This window comes from Eptesicus fuscus, chromosome 19 (genome assembly GCF_027574615.1).
Source record: "Eptesicus fuscus isolate TK198812 chromosome 19, DD_ASM_mEF_20220401, whole genome shotgun sequence".
NCBI lineage: Eukaryota > Metazoa > Chordata > Mammalia > Chiroptera > Vespertilionidae > Eptesicus > Eptesicus fuscus.
Genome location: NC_072491.1, coordinates 31566249 through 31585995, shown reverse-complemented (window position 1 = coordinate 31585995; position 19747 = coordinate 31566249). Strand labels below are relative to the sequence as shown.

General features: G+C 42.5%; 1 protein-coding gene across 1 annotated transcript in view; it reads left to right on the top strand.

Moving 5' to 3' along the window:
• Positions 1 to 3276: 3276 nt before the first annotated feature.
• Positions 3277 to 19747, top strand: part of TOX (thymocyte selection associated high mobility group box) — a 301503-nt gene continuing 285032 nt past the window's right edge. Inside the window, exon 1 of the mRNA XM_008143313.3 lies at positions 3277 to 3391. Within this exon, the coding sequence (XP_008141535.2) occupies positions 3290 to 3391 (102 nt within the window). The 5' untranslated portion in view covers positions 3277 to 3289. The remainder of the gene's footprint in view (positions 3392 to 19747) is intronic.

Genomic DNA, 19747 nt, shown 5'->3' with positions numbered 1-19747 from the left:
CTTCCCATACCCACTTCTTGAGTTAGATTCATTTGCTAGAGTGGTTCACAGAACTCAGGAAAATAGTTTACTTACTGTTTATTAATTGAATATAAAATGTTATGATGAGAGATACAGATGAGCATCCAGATACAAGAGATGCTTAAGACAAGGTGTATATGAAGGGGTGCTGGAATTGTCTTCTCCAGGACCACCATTCTCCCAACACCCCCGTGTGTTCGCCAACCCAGAAGCTCTCTGACCTCAGTACTCTGGGGATTTTCATGGAGACTTCATCATGTAGGTATGATCGATCATTAACTAACTCCATTTTCATCCTCACCCCAAATTGACCTTCAGGTCTACTCTCCCATATATGAGTGATTGGACTTAAAGAGCTTTTAAATCAACAGCTCACATTTGCACCCATCACACCACTCCATACACAAACCTATCACTGACGCTATGGAAGAAACCAAGCCCTTGATTAACTAGAGCAGTGGTTGGCAAACTCATTAGTCAGCAGAGCCAAATATGAACAGTACAACGATGGAAATTTCTTTTGAGAGCCAAATTTTTTAAACTTAAACTTCTTCTAACGCCACTTCTTCAAAATAGACTTGCCCAGGCGGTGGTATTTTGTGGAAGAGCCACACTCAAGGGGCCAAAGAGCCGCATGTGGCTCTCGAGCCGTAGTTTGCCGACCACAGATTAGAGGGACACACAGGGCCCATGCATTTGGGGTTTCCTAAACAGAGCAAAGTGGAAGGTCTGTGGATCAAAGTGGGAGTGTCTTTATCTTCCCCAGATGTCAAGATGTTGAAAATGATATTGCTCCTGCCCCAAACCACTTCACCTTCCTTAGGTTCACAGAACCATCCAATAGAAAGCAATTATGGAGTCCAGTGGATTTTTAAAATTTGCATTTAAAAATGATGAAACATGTTGGTAATAAATGCTGGATCGATGACAAAAATTTAAGCTTAGAAATATTTAATTTTAACCTAAGGGGGTGTTTGTTTTCTTTAAATTGTGGAAGGCACATTTTAGCATCTGCAATTGAAATTCTGAACACTGAAGTTACAAACAACAAAACTTCATTTAAATTTTATTATAAAGACCTTTATTAAGGGGAAGAACATATTTTCTATTTCTTACTTTTATTTTGTGCCTTGAAGGACCTGCGAATATGGAGGTTCTTCTGAATCCAGTGGAGTGGAACTCTTTTCTTCTTATTCTCTCTTCTTACGCCAACCTTCACCATGTCAATCTTAACACAGAGAGAAAGCTGGATGCTTGCTATTTATAAAAATGATGAAGGGAAGAAAGAAAACACTGGCTTAAGAGACAAATGGTGTAAGGAACAGAAAGCCATGCTTAACAAAAGGTACCTAAAGGAGCCATGTATGGATGCCCAACCATATTATTTTGATCATTTCTTATACTGTCCTCATAGATTTTCTTCCCCTTCTCCGCCAGCACACGCTCTCCACTGCAGAGGAAGCGATATAGCCGTGGGAAAGCTGCAGAGCAGTTGGTCATCAACGTGCATTAAGGATACTAAGAAGGCGAAATGTTAGTGTCCTCCGGGTGCCAGGAACAAGTGGGACAGATGAAGTAAGTCCAGGCTCTTTTGCAGGATCTTGGGTCCTAATGTGTGGGGCTGCTCCCTCCTGAGGAGGTACATATTACCCACTCCTGCGTGGACTTTCTGCCAAGGACAGAGTCCCACAGCGAGGAATCTGTTGGACCGTGGCCAAGGTACCCCCAAACCTTTCCAAACACCTGAAACACAAAGTTGCAAGTTTCCGGGTTTAAGAGAGAAGGCGGGAAAACACGATTGGTGGTTTCCTCATCCCACTTACCAATCAGAAAAATGGGGAGACTGATTTCTAGGGCTGTCCGTGGACCGCTGAGAGCATTACTGGGCCTTTTAACCACTGTTAAAAGACAAGAATCCCATAATGGACAACTAACAAGCTCAGGCGTTTCCCCTCTAGCCCTATTGTGTGTGCTGATCATTGTTCCCCCGTTTACCCTTTGAGTAACCCCTGTGGTCTTTTGCGAGTCCTTAAGGTGCTCCTAGCCTCCCTCCGCAACCCTCCAGTGGGGCACAGATCACCAGGAGGTGAGGGCTGCAGAAGGGAGTGAAGAACAGCTCCTTCACCCCCTGAGGTCCGCTGGGGTCCCTGGGACAGAAGCCCACTCACAGCGCACCGAGGGTTCGCGTTCTCTGCGGGTTCCCCGGTCCCCAAGAACGGCGCTGCGTGGACTAGTCACCTTCCCAGGGGCTGGGAGTAGGGATGGGGGGCGCAGAAACAGGGTAGGGAAAGCCACCGACAGGGCGACAGGGCGGTGGGGTACGAAGAGAAGGAAGTGAAACGCCGTGGAGGGGCGGTGGGAGCGGGGTGGGGCCGGGGCGGTCCCGGGGGCGGGGCTGCGGGCGGGGTGCGCCACAGCGCCCCCTCGCTGCGCGCTCCCCGCCGTGCCCCGCGGCCGCCAGTGCCTCCGGCTTGCCAGCCCCTTTGTGTACCACGCGCTGTCCGGAGTCGCGGGGCTCGGGCACCGCGGAGGTTCCCTGGGGGTCCCGCTGCCTCGTCCCGGGCCCGGCCGCGCTTTTCTCCAGCTTCGCCGTTCCTCCCTCCTCCAGCCCCCGGCCGGAAAGCGGCCACTGGGCCGCGGGCAGCCCGCGTCCTGCGGCGCACCCACCCCACCCGGCCCGGGGCGCTCACTCCCCTCACGCCCGGTCCCCAGCTTATTTCACCCCCCCCCCCCCACCGACCTCCTTCCCCGCCACCACCATCCCAGGGCTCCAAGGTGGAGAAAATAAACTAAAAGCAGAGCAACTCCGAGACTCCAATAAAACGCCCAGTACTTAGAGCCCGAGCGCGGACGCGTGTGCCGGGCGGCGAGGGGCGCGGGAGGCGGGGATGGGGGGGACGGGCGGGGGGACAATGAGCGCATGAAGTTACCTGCCCGGCGGCCGCGGCGGCGGTGGCGGCGGGGCCGGGAGGCGGCAGCGGAGCTGGCTGCGCGCTCGGCGCGGACGGGTGCGCGCCGCGGCTTGGGGAGAGTTGAGCACTTTTTCCCCCCTCTTTTTTTTTTTTTTCTTTCTTTTTTTTTTTTTTTTTTCCTCCTCTTCTTCTTAAACAAACCGCAAACGGATGTGAGGGAAGGAAGGTGTTTCTTTTACTCCTGAGTCCAGACACCTCTCTCTGTTCCGTCTAAGCTTGTTTTGCTGAACACTTTTTAAAAAAAAAAAAAAAAAAAAAAAGGGAAAAGAAAAGGAGTTGCTTGATGTGAGAGTGAAATGGACGTAAGGTTTTATCCACCGCCAGCCCAGCCCGCCGCTGCGCCCGACGCGCCCTGTCTGGGACCTTCTCCCTGCCTGGACCCCTACTATTGCAACAAGGTGAACGCTCTGCTTTTGTTTCCGCCGTGTTCTCGCTGCTGGATCCCGGGAGGGGGGCGGCGGCCGGGCCGGGCCGGGCGGCGGAGGCCAGTCCCGGGCGCGGGGCTCGCCGCCCGCGGCCGCTGTGCGCGCTCCGCTCCGGCAGTAAAGGTTGCGGAGCGGCTCGGGGGTTTGTCAAGCGCCGCGATTGTGCGGAAAATGACACGATTTGCTCGGATATTTTCCTTCCTGCTGTTCGCGACTAAGGATCCCTGCCTAGGTTTGCCGGGGGGCGTTTTTTTGTAAAAAAAAAAAAATTAGGAGAAAACCACGGTGTACTTTGGGGGTGTGTCTGGTGTCCCGGAACCGAGGCAGAGACGGAGAGAATTGAGTTTATTTTCCAGTTTCCCCTTCTCTTGACCTGCCTCCTTCTCACAGACAGCGGGGGCTCGTGGCCCCGGCGTCCCTGATCGGGATTAGTCGCCAGGGGAGCAGCCGGGGAGTCGGGGTGCGGGGACCCGGGAGACACACCTCTGCCCCCCGCCGGGAAAATCGCTCCACAACTCTTTTGTTTTCACCAACCCGTTCGGGCGGCTGAGCCCGGTGTTGGGATGCCGGTCTGCGGGCCGGGGTGCAGCTGGGGAGCCGGGTGTGGGGGGACAGCTCCGCTTTGGGGGTGGGGGGGGGGTGCGCGCGCGGAAATTGCAAGTTTGTTAGGAGCCCGGCGAGCGCTTACCGTGCACGTCCAAAGCCCCCCGCGCTCGGCACGGGGCTGGAGCTGGGTCCGAGGCTGGGCTGTATCCACAGCCCCTTGACCCCAGACACCGAGGCCGCGGGGGGCCGGGGGGAGCGGGGCGAGGCTGACCCAGCGGGTGGCTCAGGGTGGGCACGTCTGCCGGAGCTTCTGCCGAGCTCCGCTGGTCCCGAGGATGGAAGCCAGAGGGTGCTTGGGCAGGGGGGTTCCTCTCCGGGCTTCTCGAACTCTCGGCTCTGAGAGGGAGAACAAGTAGGGGACAGGCCTCCTGAGCGCAACCCTAGGACCAAGGCCATCCCTGCTCTGGGGTGGTTGGACGTGTTCAGCTGTCCCACCGGGTGGACACCGGCGGGGAGACTTGCGTGGGGCGAGCGGTTTAGATGCCCAGCTCAAGCTGGGTGATAAAACTGCCCGATGCTCACAGCCCCTGCGAGCAATTCCCTGTTGGTCCCTCAGTTGAATTCCACTGGATAAATCGTTGGGACTCCCTAACATTTGCCCGGTGGCGAGACATCATCAAACAGCTTTTTTAAAATGTGATACTGAGGTGTTGAGCGCGCTGCATCCTCAGCCCCCCGGGTTCCCCACCACTCAATCCACTCGGTCAATGGACACACACACACACACACACACACACACACACAGCTGTGAGCTAAGGGAACCACAGATCTCTCACCCCCGTGGAGAAGCTCCTAGATGCTGTGTACAGTGGGAGACCCAGTAGCAGGGATGAGCGTTGTGTTTGTGATGTTCAAGCAAGTTTGGAACAAGGGAAATGTAGTCTTGGGCGAGGCAAGAAAGGCTGTTCATCACGCGGGGATCCCCTTAGCTGGGGGCAAGTTGGAAGGCGCTGGGAACTTTGACAAGAGGATTTTGTGTGCTGAAGTTTCACAATAAGTTGGTAACATAGTTCTTTTATTCTGAAATCTGTTTTGCCCTCATAAGTGAGTATTTTTGTGTTTGTAACATTTAATTTTGCTGAGGACCCTTTTACTGGAATATGAATAAAAAAAATAATGTAGCAGTCCTATCTTGGATAATAAAGACATATTCCACAGTAGTAACTGATCCAAAAGGTCAGAACCACTCTGGCAATGATTCCGGACACATCTTATCAAATGTATCAGTGATGTTAGGCTCCAGCGAGAGGATAATGACTTGGATACACGTTTCAGGCGTCACTCTTGTGATAGTAGGGTCAAATTTAATTTAAAAGCCAAATGTTTTATAAAATCAAGAATTACTTCAATATATTAAATCGTTGTCTAATGAAGTGCTTGAAATAATTTTAGTGAGTTGTGCTGTGAATTGAATAAATTAATTTAGAAAGTCTTCAGAATTTCTTTACCAAGCTCACTGAAGTTCCTTTTAAGTCACCCGGTGTATGAGGAGCAAACTGTTCTTTTTAAATGCAAATTAGTAACCCTTTCTATAGACTAGTTGCCAGTCTCCTATTTAACTTAGCCAGGGAAGAATGGGTTTTTAAGGATGCAAAGTCATCAGATGCACTTGTCATAGTAGGAAGAGACTTCATGAAATGTTTCTTGCAGGACCTTTTTCTCCTGCCCTTTTCTGGGTAGCGGTCTATCAGATGTATTTGTCACTGAGCCCTGATTCTATTGAATGTCCTGAGTAGATTTTCTAGGCCCCAGAAAGCCCAGGCATAGAATTTCCGACTCCATCATGATTACCATTGGTACAAAATTTCTGTCCAGTTCCACATTTTTTAATTGCTTCTAATGTAGTCAACTAGCTTCATTTTTGCGACGACTTGAGTGGATTTGCAAGGATATGAGGGATGGGCAGAAGTTTGGAAGAGATGAAATAAGAAATCTGTGTCTACGTTTAGTAAAAACAAGTTGAAGCAGACTTCCTTAAAGAGACAAGACTGCAGTGTAAACCTTGTATCTTTCAGAGGTGCCATGAGGATGCAGTTCATTACAAGAAACAGTCACTTTGTCAGGTTATTTGTTTTTAATAGGGAGATAAGATCATAAATTACTAATTATCCTTATTTTAAATCTGTCAGCACTTTACTTAAAGTCTGTGTGCTGAATCCCAGCAGAACTAGTATCTTCCTGTGCTTCAGTATCACGCAGTTGTAACTACTTTCCCCAATGCCATTTTTTCAATGTCAGAAGACACCCTAATAGAGAAAATGAATATCCACTTCCTGAAGCTTTTCTAAACTCAAGTGTGGTGGTTTTCCTCTGCTAACACTTCCTAGCACCGCTGCTCTATAGATTGCCAAAATACCACTTTGTATTTTTCAGCTAATAAACTCTGTGGGAGGAATTTTTGTGGGAACAGTTTAATCTTGCGCCGCTCTATTGCAAAAGCACATTACGCTAGGAACACATCACTATGCAAACTGGCCTCCATTTTTCACATAGCCCATTGCCGGAGAAAGTGAGAACAATGCCAATGATGTTGGTTATGGCAACTGTGCGAGGCATCTCTTACACAAGCAGCCAGGACGGATGGCTGTTGCTGTATATATAGGTCAGCCTTTGAAATGCAGTGTCGCTCAGAGACTGGGCAGAAGCATGCAGGCTGGAAGTCACAGACTCCACCTCTTGTAACTTAAAGCAGGGCAATATTTCACACATTGAGGGATGGGTACCACAGTCGTGCTTCATCTAATTAAGACTATTTTAAGTAACATTGTATCCCTTAATTGAACCGAATGTTACACAAATAAATTGGATTGCAGGGGCTCACAATTGGAGTTCAGTTGTAAAATACAGCCCCATTTTTTTTTTTTTGTTCTAGTTGAGGATGTCAGAGCATCAGTTTAAATATAACCTACCGAGTAATAACAGTTCCTTTCAGTTTCTTAGTGCGATGTCATTTCTGAAGATTGTTTTCACTGATTTTAGGCTAAATTGGGACAAAGAAATGGCACTTTGTCATTTTTACAATGATGTGATGTGTTCAGTTATTGCTCAGTATCTGCCCACATAAGGAGTAGTAATACAATTATGTTATGACATGGCTAATGACAGGGATGCTGACCTCTGCCAGCAGTGGGAGAGGAAATAATGGTCTTCACTGTTCTCAGTGGTTGCTTTTGCAGAACAGTTCCTGAATCTTTCTTTGGTGGATTTAGACATAGGGAAGTCCAAAACACAAAACCATGCTTAAGGCCAGCTGTATACAGAGTAAAGAATAATGGGCATTTGGTATACTGGGCTTTTGCTGTTGAAATGAGGAAGGACAGTGTACTATCTTCGTATAAACATTGGCGGAAGGACTTATTTGTGGTGATCTCTGCATTAAAATGTCAGGGCTAACCTTAGACATCTGATAACTTTTGAGAAAAACAAGATGCATGATCATCCCTGCAAAATCTCCTTTGAGCTTATTTTCCTATTTAGAGTATTATGTATTGTGCTTCCGTGTGGCAAAACTCATCACATATAAAATACAGGATTTACAAGCACATTAGGATGGAGTCATTAGTTCTGCTTTAATTAATAAATGTAAGAAAATGGAGGAGGATGGGATAAGGAGGAGGAGGAAGGAGAAGGCTATAAGCAATTTAGTGCATCACGCTTGATTAGTTTCCTATCCACCTCCATAACTTCTAGGACTTTGGGAAATTGGTAGTTGATACTTGGGACATCATTAGTATAATTAAAACTCCCCTGGGAGTTTTATTAGCTGGCATCTTTCATAAGTTTTCAGGTCTTTAAATATGTTTGAAATAAATTTATAGGTAAGAAAGAGCATAAACCAAGCAATCATACAGTTTTGGCCATTGAATCAGATATCATGCAAAAACCTCAAATGTAGCTATCTTGACTTTGTGGTGTATTTCAGTGTTGCAAATTCCAATTATACATGTCTATGCAGAAATTATAATTATCTAAAGTAACATTAGATAGCTTTGGAGCTATCTAATGTTACTTTAAGCATGGTCTAGCATTCTCCCAGTTTATCATATGTTTTATAAGTTTCTGAATGATGAAATTAAGGAGCATTTTGATATTTTGCTTAGTTAGAAAAACAAAACTGATATTTAAATATTATCTAATTGACTGCTTATTGTAGGTCCTTTTTTTTCCCTCTTAATGATATGATTTCAAGGGGCTTAAGAACAGGAAAGAAGTAAGGCACTTGAAACTAGAAGTGGGGAAAGTTCCAAGTTTAACATGGCTTTTTTGGTATCTGGGTATCAAATGTTGCTCTTAGCATGTGGGACTATTTCTTGTCATCATACTTTTATTGGAAATGGGTTCAACTCAAGAGAAGGATGACTTAGAGAACTGGCGAGGGGGATTTTATTTAGCCATGAAGGAGGGTGTATTCTAGTGCTTTCCAACATTTGGTTAGGATATTAGAAAGTTGGAAAGGCTCTGGGAATATTTTTCAACTACTGGTGAGCCTTCCTATCTTGACTGATGCCTGCCCTCAGCAGCTGGCCTGTAGGTATGCCTGGGGCCTCTTCCCTCCCTCCTCCTCACCCCTCCACAATCTTAATCTGTGCTTGGGAGGCCTGCACTCTCTGATCTGAATGCTCCTCCCCTTCCTCCAGTACTTGACCCACCATTGTGTTTATCTTGACTGCCTAGCTCCCTTTTGCTCTCACCCTCAATTGTTATCATAATCTGGTTAACACATCCATTCTTCCTCCTGTACCTGACCTTATTTCTGGTGAAGGAAATTGATCTGCCAGTTCCTGAGGCCCATATCCACTTGTTAAAATCCTGAATTAGGCTGTTCTCTTTTCCCTCAAGTCCCCAGTGATGTAGGGTCATACAATAATAGACCAAGAAAACATAGATCTAATGCTGAGGGTAAAAATAACTATGGTGGATATTTCTAATCTCTCACAATTTCCCCCTCTCCTGCTACATTTTTTACATCTTCACCTGAGGATATGTTTTTATTGATTTTTAGAGAGAGAGGAAGAGAGAGAGAGAGAGGGAAATGTTGATGTGAGAGAGAAACATGGATCAGTTGCCACCTGTATGTGCCCCTACTGGTAATCAAAACTAGTATGTGCCCTGACCAAGCTTCGAACTTGCAGCCTTTTTGTATATGGGATGAAGCTGCAACCAACTGAGCCACTTGGCCAGGGCTCCTACCACATTTTATATACTGTGTGTACAGAGCTTGGAAACAGGTCCTTGAACATCTCTTATTAGTGAGAAATCTTTATTTATAGTTTAGACACTAAAATAGTATGAAAGTGGGACTATGATCTCCTGATCTTTATATCTGGCATACAGTAAATTAAGTGAATTACAGTTACAGTAAGAGTTAGTAAGGCTTAACTTACTTCTGTGTTCTCATCAGAATATGCATAGATAACTGAAATGGGAATAGTGGACATGAAGTATTTATTTAGCGAATCACATTTAGATACTTGTTATTCTACACTAGAGGCCCGGTGTACAAAATCCGTGAATGGGTAGGGTCACTAGGCCTGGCTGGCAATCAGGGCTGATCTGTGGGGTGACCGGCGGGGTGATTGGGGGGGCCCCCACTGGCACCCGCCTTGGCCGGCCTGGCGCTGCCTGCTCGCTGGCCCCACCCCTCCCCACCGCCACTGGTCACCCCCCTCTGTGGGGCGATCGGCAGGGCAATAGGGGGAGCCCCAGGCATCCACCTTGGGTGACCTGGGGCCTACGAGCTGGGGGCAGCTCCTGCATTGAGCATCTGACCCCTGGTGGTCAGTGCGCGTCATAGCGACCGGTCATTCTTCCAGTTTTTCCACCATTCGGTCGATTTGCATATTAGGTTTTCATTATATAGGATTTTGTCTATCTGAATGTGAATCTCAAGGTTCTGGGAAGTCATAAGGTAGAATATTTATCTTATATCTCAATAAAACTGAAATGTAATCATCATGACTTGATTAAATGCTATCAATTGCATTTTGTTTATTTATTTATATTTTTAAAAATATATATATTTTATTGATTTTTTACAGAGAGGAAGGGAGAGAGAGAGAGAGCCAGAAACATCGATGAGAGAGAAACATCGACCAGCTGCCTCCTGCACACCCCCCAACTGGGGATGTGCCCGCAACCAAGGTACATGCCCTTGACCGGAATCGAACCTGGGACCTTTCAGTCCGCAGGCTGACGCTCTATCCACTGAGCCAAACCGGTTTCAGCTATCAATTGCATTTTAAAATGTTATCAATTATTGAAGATAAAACTTAGATTGTATACAACTAAATCTAAGACTTCAAAATGTATACCTTGAGGAGGAAATAAGATTGTAGTAAGCCATAATTAATAAATACTGTGGCCCCGAGAATCATAACTCTAGTTCTTGCCTACAAGAAGCATCCCATAGAAATGTTTGAAGGCTGCCTTGATTATTTCAATTGAATTTAAACAACATTTCAATATGGGAATACTTACTTTTACTAATTTTAAAGATTCTTTCTTTTCATTTACTTCCACTTTGGTGTTATTGATATATTATCAATGCATCTTTTTCTTTGAAGGTGCATTTTTCAGAGTCAGATACCTGATTGATAGAAGCAGCAGTAGATAGTGAATTGTGTTAAATGGACTGCCCGCTAGGAAATCGGAACACTGAAATGATTCAGCTAACATCTGACCTAATAAGTTTAGGATTTTTGTTTTGTTTTGTTTTAAACCATACGTGCCAAGTTTCATCCTGAAGAGCGATTTCTCATGAAAAACAGTTGAGTTATAAACCTCTTAGAAATGTGGTTTATAACAGAAGTGCCAACAGACTGTTAATTATAGTGAGTTCTTCCATAATACTTGGGGACATGGAATTCACATTAACCTGAATGAGCTTTTCCTGGTTATAACATGTTTCTCCTTATAGCATTCATTTTGAAAATGGGGACATTATATTGCTCTGTGCTTGGATATTGATGGTGCAGCAGAAAAGACCAGAGGAAGGGTGATGCCAGAAAGAATCCCCCTGCTCTTTCATGCCAGGAGGTACCAATATTTTCCCAGACCTCTTCAAGAAAGTTTGCCTTACTTGGTTAAACATTTTAAAGTTAACTTTTAAAAACTATTTTTAGCTTTTCATTTCACTCATGAAACATGATCACTAATCTGTATTTTCTAGGGGCCCAGTGCACAAAATTTCGTACACAGGTAGGGTCCCTAGGACTGGCCGGTGATCAGAGCCAATCTGTGGCGTGACTGCCGTTTGGTCAATTTGCATATTAGGCTTTTATTACATAGGATAATACTAAACATCATGAAACCAATGTCACTAATAATGCTTTTCTGTCTGTCCGTTTTTCACTTTGGATTTTTTAATGGTTCTGCTTTAGCCAAGTAGAACCATTCCCAGGTTATGTACTTTTATGAAACTCTCTTGAAAGGGCTCCTAATTAAACTCAGGCCGTGGTTAGTTGGTAGAAGCTTTCCTAGTGACCAAGAAAATATCAAGTATTTCGAGTTACCATGTAGACTTATAGTTTATACATATCTGACCCACAGTGGTGGTAATGTTAGCTTCTACATAAAATGCCTTTTGGTTAAAGTCTTCGATACTCTATCTGGGTGTGACCTAGTCAGAGAAATAGGTGTGTGTGTGTGTGTGTGTGTGTGTGTGTGTGTGTGTGTTTGAGTGAGTGTGTATTTTAAATATATTTTATTGATTTTTTTACAGAGAGGAAGAGAGAGGGATAGAGAGTTAGAAACATCAATGAGAGAGAAACATCGATCAGCTGCCTCCTGCACACCCCCACTGGGGATGTGCCCGCAACCAAGGTACATGCCCTTGACCAGAATCGAACCCAGGACCTTTCAGTCCGCAGGCCGACGCTCTAGCCACTGAGCCAAACCGGTCTCGGCCTGAGTGTGTATTTTAATGTGTTTCTCATGGTCCTTTATATATTTGTAGCCATAAATACATGAGAATTTATCATAACTGGCAGAATCTATCAATGTGTACAAGAATAATAAAGGAACTCCTAGTGACTAGTAGGAATGCCTCATTACCACTTCGTTTTGAGAAATTTAGCCATATTTCACAGGAGAAGATGCTTTCACAACAGCAGGGCTTTAATTGGACATATTATAACCTAGGAAGACTAAAGAACTAGATATTTCCGAGGAAAACCATAGGCCTTTCTCAAGAAAGGACTCCTTTTTGTAGAAGCTTTGAGATTAAAAACTCCGGGCTCTTAGAGCTGTGTTGACTTACTCCCTTGGCAAAATAAATAGACCTGTGAAAGTATATGATCTGCTCCCCTTTCTCTTTAGAAGCCTGACTTCCTTCTATGTCTGCTAAAACTTCTGACACTAAAACCTTAATCCGCCAGTGTCCCAATCTTCTATGCTTCCCCTAGAGAAAATAATTTATGTTTGTATCGGGAAGCCTTATGAGAATTAAGGAGTCAACAGAGATAGATTATTTTGAAATCCTGTGGTGAAAGACATTCAAAAATTCAAATAATGGTAGGCATTAGAAAAATACTATATTATCCGGCCATTTCTTCTATTTCTGCTACCCTAGTGGAATAAATGTGTTTTCCCAAGTTGTAGACTAGTGATTCTTTCAGGAAGGGATAACCTTTCTAGAGGGTCAAAGGTGAACTTGGGGAGATGGGGTATGTGTAGGTACAGTCTGTAATGTCCCTTACAGGGGGCCTCTTTTTCCCTCTCCATGTTGAGAGTCAGTGCACCTAATAAGAGATGCTACTGATGGGAGCTGTTGCCTGTTTTGCAGTGGAAAAGATAAAATAAAAGTTGAGAATAACTGCCTCAGAAGAAAATGCCCTCTTGTAGTTCTCAGGGAAGAGAATTGCCCCTCTGTACCTTCCTCCAATATATAGGTCAGAGATGCAAAATACAATGGGCAGGATTAATTAATGAATGAACCAACTGGGTCTGAAAGACAGGTCAATTACACTGAAAGCATATCTGTGTACCACCCGACTTCCTTAAGTCTTTTAACTCAATTAAATGGTTAATTTTTAAAAAAATGATGGGTAACGTGTTCTTGTATAGGCATTGGCATCTTTACGCCATTGTAAAACCCAAGTCCTCTTTTCTATGCCAATATTCCTCAGCCTAAAAATGCCAGTAACAATTGTATAAAGGGAAATGTTAATAATAAAGAGGCAGGATAACCTTTCAACAAAAAGTATATTTTATTATTTGGCAGATGCAGTCATGAGCATTAATCATAGAAACCTGCAGATAGTAGAAGCTTAATATCAAAGCTAATGATTTATTTTATGTTAATGACTTTCTGCCAGGGCATAAAAGACTCTTCATAATGGACTCTCTGCGCTGTGTTCAGTTACTAAGGCTAATGGGATAATCTTTTCTCTCCCCAAATTAAGCTTTTTCGAAATAAATTGTGCTGTTATTTTTCAAGGTAACGCTCAAAAATTTACTGCAAAACTAATCTTTTAAGAACTGCTTAGGAAATAAAGAGGAAGCAAGATTCCAAAGCAGCTTTTCTAGTTCATGAACAGTTTTACTTAATTAGAGAAAGTTTGCATGTATGTTAATATCCCTGAACTTGTAATGCCAAATAATTTTAAAGTCAGCCTGCAGGGACATAGCCTGCCTTCTGAAATTCAGCTCCTAGAAGTACCTCCCACAATAGAACATGTTTTCGTCGATTACCAGACAATAATGAGCTGAATGGTAGTGAAACACTGAGTTGTTGGTGTTCACTGAGAAGTTTTAAAAATCGCACGTACAATTAGCTATAACCAACATTATATTTCATTGAGAGATAATTTGCCTGCTAAAGTTCGCAGAATGTGCTAATCTTGTGTAGTAGTTAATACAGGCCTCCCACCTTACTCCCCTGATGGCTATAAAAGGCTATTACTATACAGGCTTTGGCAATAGTAGGTGTGCAGTTGTTCACATGGGAAATAATACAATAATTCACGAATAATAATACAAAAAATGAAACTCTGTATTTTGAGTGCTCACAACTGTAAACCTACTTTTGCCCCACCCTGTATTCATGACAGCAGCTCAGGTGCAGCTGCTGTGCGTTAATAATGCATCATTGTCCCACTAGTCAACACAGCGGAGGTCAGCACCCCCTCAGCATCTCAGCCACCTATTCTCTTTCCAAAATATTTATTAGCACCTTAAAAACGTATCTGTCATTTTCCTTCGCCTCAGAGTCAGTTAATGCCACTCAAAACTACTTGTGTGATAAAGATTTTGTTACCTAAGCTAGGTCATAGAGGAGATGAATATATATTCAAACTAATTTCCTCCCAGACGTTATTTCCATCGCCACACTCATTGACTAAATTGGTGTAGGGTTATGATGGCCCGGAACGCCTTTATCATTAAGTAGGTGTGTTCCACATTGAGAATGTTTTCAGATTCCACGTGTTATTTAAGGAGACGTTTGGAAGAAACACAACTTCTCAATAACCAGGATCATTTAAAGTAAACAGAGTGATTTGGGAAATGGGAAGGGATATTTAAAAATCTAAACAGACAGGAATCGGTGTTAGTTCATAAACCTGATACGGTAGTGAAATATTATTTGCTTAATTGTTCTTTTGGCATAGGAAAGCAATAAGAGTAAAAGCTTCTTAAACCATATTTTCTGCACACAAAGAACATATTCACGTGGGATTTCCATTTTGCCAGAACACTGTGCAAATCAATACGCCAGCACTTATCTGCATTAAAATTAGCCAGACAACAATTTCTAGGCACAGTGGTAGTATAGTCCTCCTGACACCCTTCGTTCGTGTTGAAGGTAATCCTTGCTTTTGTGTGCTCAGAGGGAAGCCAAAGTGTTAAGTGAACAAGATCTCATTTTCTCATCTTGTCTTATTGTCTTCTGTTTTCTATTACTCATCATTCTGATAACCCTGCGTGCGTGTCTTCTTCCTTATGATTTGAGAACCTTACGTGTTTTAAGCAAAGGAAAGGGAATGAAACTCAGCTGTTTCCATCATCAGGAGAGATGCAGAAGGCAAACTGGTGGGCGGAGCTTCTATTTGTGCTGCACATAATGTACAATGGTACATTTGTCATGCTTTAAATATATAATGCCTACAATAAAATATGTACAGGCGCAGTTGTGATCTATGAAGTCCCTGGCTCCAGTGCCATTGTTTGTCGTCTCTACGCTTGTCATACATTGTTCTTTGCACATCATACCCTTATAGCAGAATTTGACACAATTTCTAGCTTTCAGCCCTGCACCATTTTCATTCACAATATACATGAGTTTGACAGGGTGTGTTGAGGGAAACTCTGGCAAGCAATTGATATTTTGAAGTGGCAAGCGTTTCAGCAGCTGCCTGCTTGTGAAAAAGGAATGATAAGATATACTGTATTGTTAGTTTCAGGGAAAGCATTAAGGTTTAAGCTCTGTAAAAATGTACACATTATTCGTCAGTGGTGAAGCAAGTCTTTTATGTTTTTAGAGCTTAGCTCGCTGGCTGATGTGAACTAGCATGACATTGGTCAGTAAATGAATAGGAGCACTTTGAATTTGAACTGCTGCCAATTTTGCACCAACAAAGGAACTGACAAAAGAAAGATTTTATGTGAAATGCAAAGCACACGCAATGTCTTGGGGGGGTGGGGGGGGGCGGGGAAAGGGAAGAAGAGAGAGAGAAAAACCCACACAGAATATTCTTCAACACATGCTTACAAGGATACCAAAGAGTTAAAAGACATCCATTTTTCATGGCTCATCAGCTACAACCTAAGCTGTTTTATCGAATGTTCTTTAAAAACCTGTTGTACACAATAGGCTTTTAGAAGATGTTCATATGGAATTTAGAGTGTTTTTCTAAATATCACACTGTGCCCCGAAGGCCTGTTGGCAGAATATCAGAGCTGCCCACTGCTGGAGTCCCCAGCTCTCTCTCTGTCTGGTAGTGGGAAATTGTAGTTTAATCAGTTATGGCACTTTCAGTGTGTAACGTTCATTAGCAAGGCAATTTGTCATGACTGCTAATGGTCAGGATGCATCTGCTCTCTCAGCTACAGAGCATGATAAGGAAGAAGACAAATATTTCAGTATCTGATAGTATTAACTTGTTTCAAATTTGTAATCCAAGGTTAGTTGCTCAAAAACAGACACAGCAGCAGATTAACAAGCATCCTGTATTCAATTTTACAGGGCCCTGTTTTTATGGATTTATGGCTTTGAAGCGCACTAATGTGCTATTATGAAGGGCACAGTCTTTGATTAGATGTTCAACAGAAACTAAGTTATGAACAGAGTACCTTCTGGGTTCATCTGGAAAGAATTTGTGTGCATAATGTTTTCTATAGAGTTTCATAAATGGAAAGCTTTGATACATGCAATATTTCTGACATGCTAAATATTTATTTTTTTCTTTCTATTTATACTTAAATTGAATTTATTGGGGTGACATTGGTTAATAAAATTATATAGGTTTCAGGTGTATAATTCTATAATCCATCAACTATATATTGTAAATATTCTTCTTATCATTAAAAAAAAAGTCACTTTCCCATTGCTTTATAAAGTGGTCTGTCACTTTTCCAATGAGATTAGAGTCCCAATCTATTTCAAAAGTTTTAAAATCCTAGTGAAAAACTTCAGAATGAATTAGAAATGTCACATTTGCGGCCATTGGACTGCTTTATAAGGTCACTGTTCATTGTTCTAAACGGGAAAAGTTAAAAAGATCCTCTTCCTCCCCCCCCTCATCCCCACCCCGTTGAAAAGGCTAGGATTATTTTATATCATATTTTCTAGATATTACATCACATAGATTGCCATACAAAATCTTTCTGACACATTTTCATTTTTAATGAAAGGTCCTAAAATTCAGAGCATAATGATTTCTTAGAAACGGAACCTAATCTTGGTAAAAATTCATTCTTGCTAGAAACAAAAGCTGTTACTGTTTAAGTTCCTGTTGAGCGGTTAGTTGGTACGCTTCGCTGAATGTTGTCAAAAAGGCTTTCCTCATGATTGACAACCCGGCAGGAATGTGAATGGAGATTTTAATTGCGTATCATGTGTGCATATCAGAGCGAGTGAATTCATGACTCTGCTTAGCTCCATATCTCTGCAGGTCAGCCGTGCCAAAAAATGCTCTTTTATGTGCAATTTTTCCAAAAAGAGAAAGATGTATGTGTACTGAAGTCATTCGTTATTCATTTCTGACGTGAAACACTTGTGTTCCCTTAGCCTTGGAGTTTGAAAGTGGAACAAAAATCCATTTTGAGATTTCTTTCTTTTACTCTTTGCACTTATACTTGGATGATGTAAAAAAATTTTTTTTTTCAGCTACAAGTTGGGAAAAGTCTGCCAGAACATATTTTTCTTATGGCACTTGTTATATGAAGAGTGTTTGTCTTTCTTTTTTTTTCTTTTTTTCCTCCCTAAAGAGTACTTTGAAAAGAAAGAAAAAAAAATGTAAGCCAGCGGAAAAATTTACTGAGGTCAATTGCCTTTCTACAACTTGCAATCTTCAGAAAAGGTCTGGTGGGGTGGGGGGTGGAGAAGGATATAGTTCGGAGAGGTGGGAAGTTCAGAAAATTGTCTCTAAATTTTGCTTAAAAATTGTATCTGAATTTTGGTTAAAAATACAGTGCTTATTATAAAATGACATCAATAAATACATGAATGTTCATTTTTTAGAAAAATGACTCCTTGGCTGAAAATGTAAAGGTCAAAGATTAATTTCTGCCATCACTTCTTTGCCAAGGTGCAATGGAGATGCTATACCATTTATCTTATTAAGATATCTAAACCAATACATGTGAGATTGTCCAGGTGGGGCAAAGCTTACTTTGTAAGGTAACTTTGGCTACAATAACCCCAAACTGGTCCAGAACTTATTAATGTAAAGGAAAAATAAAAAATTGTAATGAACATGATATGTATAATTTTTCATTTGATGTGATGTGAAAACTTGGCCTTTGGGTTGTAAATTTAGCATATAGCTACTTTATTATGTCATTTTGAATAGGCGAGAAAAAGATTAGTGCCAGGGTCATTTTAAATAGAACCATGGTAATAAGTAGGATGATGTTGAAAAGATGGTGACTTTATAGCCTTAGGATATCCCATGGGACTTGACTTTGTTCTGGTCTCTAACATGTTATCTCAACACATTTTAGAACACATCACATTGCAGGCTGATGATTCAACCCTTAATATAGTATGCAGCTCAGGGTGATTGCTATATGAAGGTGCTACTGTACCTTTAAAATGCTAAAGAAGAAACTATTTTATTTAAAAAAATTTAACTTTATGTATGAGGTGACATTTTTCTAATGTTATGGAAGACTATTTTGTACTTTGTACTGAGAGCTCAGGCAAGAAAAAATCTATTTACAAAATGAAAAAACGTGCTCAGCTGAATGCATTTCACTTTTAAAGATGATATTCTGGTAATGAACTTTATCAAGCAGAGAACATTTCAGTAAAAGTATTAGAGTAGTTCCTATTTCAGTTGCCTCACTTAAGGCTGTGTCACCATTTCCATTATAACTTCTTATTTTCAGGTAGCTCTAATGCAGTCCCCAAACAAATATTTGCACAGGGATGAAATGAGAATATTTTAGCTTAGAAATAGGGTTCTTTATTTGGAATGCACTTCTAAAGAATCTCTGGGCTTTGTTAATACGACACATTTAATTCATTTTTAGAAATTGAAAAGCATTTACGGAACACCAACTGTGTGCAAAGCCCTGTGCTGAAGGTTGGGGGGCGGCGGGGGGAGGGGGAGAGCTGAGAGGCACAGAGATGAGTAAACTGTGGACCCTGCTTCCACATGGCTAATCAAGAGGGGATCACAAATAACCATAACACAGCTGTAGTGTGACTGATGTGGTGGAAGGCTATGGTCACAGTGCTATGGGGAACAGAAGGAGAAGTAATGAATTGAAGGGAGGGAATCCAGGTTGCTTCCTGGAGGAAATAGCATTTAAGTTGGCCTTCACATTTGGGCAGTGGTTACGGGGAAAGTTAGTCCCAGTTTTTGAATTATACTTTAGACTTTCTGTCTCTTTCCAAAGTCACTTGTGACAACTTAAAATAAGAAGCCACACGTAAATAAGACTAATATTATTGGTCTTAACGCAGAATGTTATAGCCTGGGAGCGGAGGTGCATATTTCTTAGCTTAGGTATCATCACTATAATTAAACATTAGATGTGGCTCCTGCTTTCTCAGAGTCAGAGCAAAAATAGAAACACACTGAGTGACAGAATTTTGATATCTGAGATACATACGGACACTAATTCTTCATGAATAAAAAGTTTTTCTCTAGTAAAAGACAGCAGAAGACATAAAATGAGGAAACATGTGGGAAGTCAGACATTAAGGGCTATCTGAGGGGTAATCTGATGTACCTGGGTTGAGCCTGCGGTATCTGTGGTGATAGAGAAATGGGGACTTACTGAAGGAAGAGGGGCTCACTGGAATAAGAACAGGGAGAGAACCAGGGCCAGTTTAGGAACAAGGAGAATGAAAGCATCAGGCCTGTGTTTTAGGAAGTTAGCTGTTGTCATTATAGAGAATGGGTTGGGAGAAATTGGGTGGGATTCAAATTGCTTATAGTAAGTGGGATAATGTTCTACACTATTAAGAATGTATCAGAGAAGACTACCTGGGAGAATGACATGATCAGGTATCTATCTATTTTTCAATGACTTTTCAAATTATAGATGAATGATAAG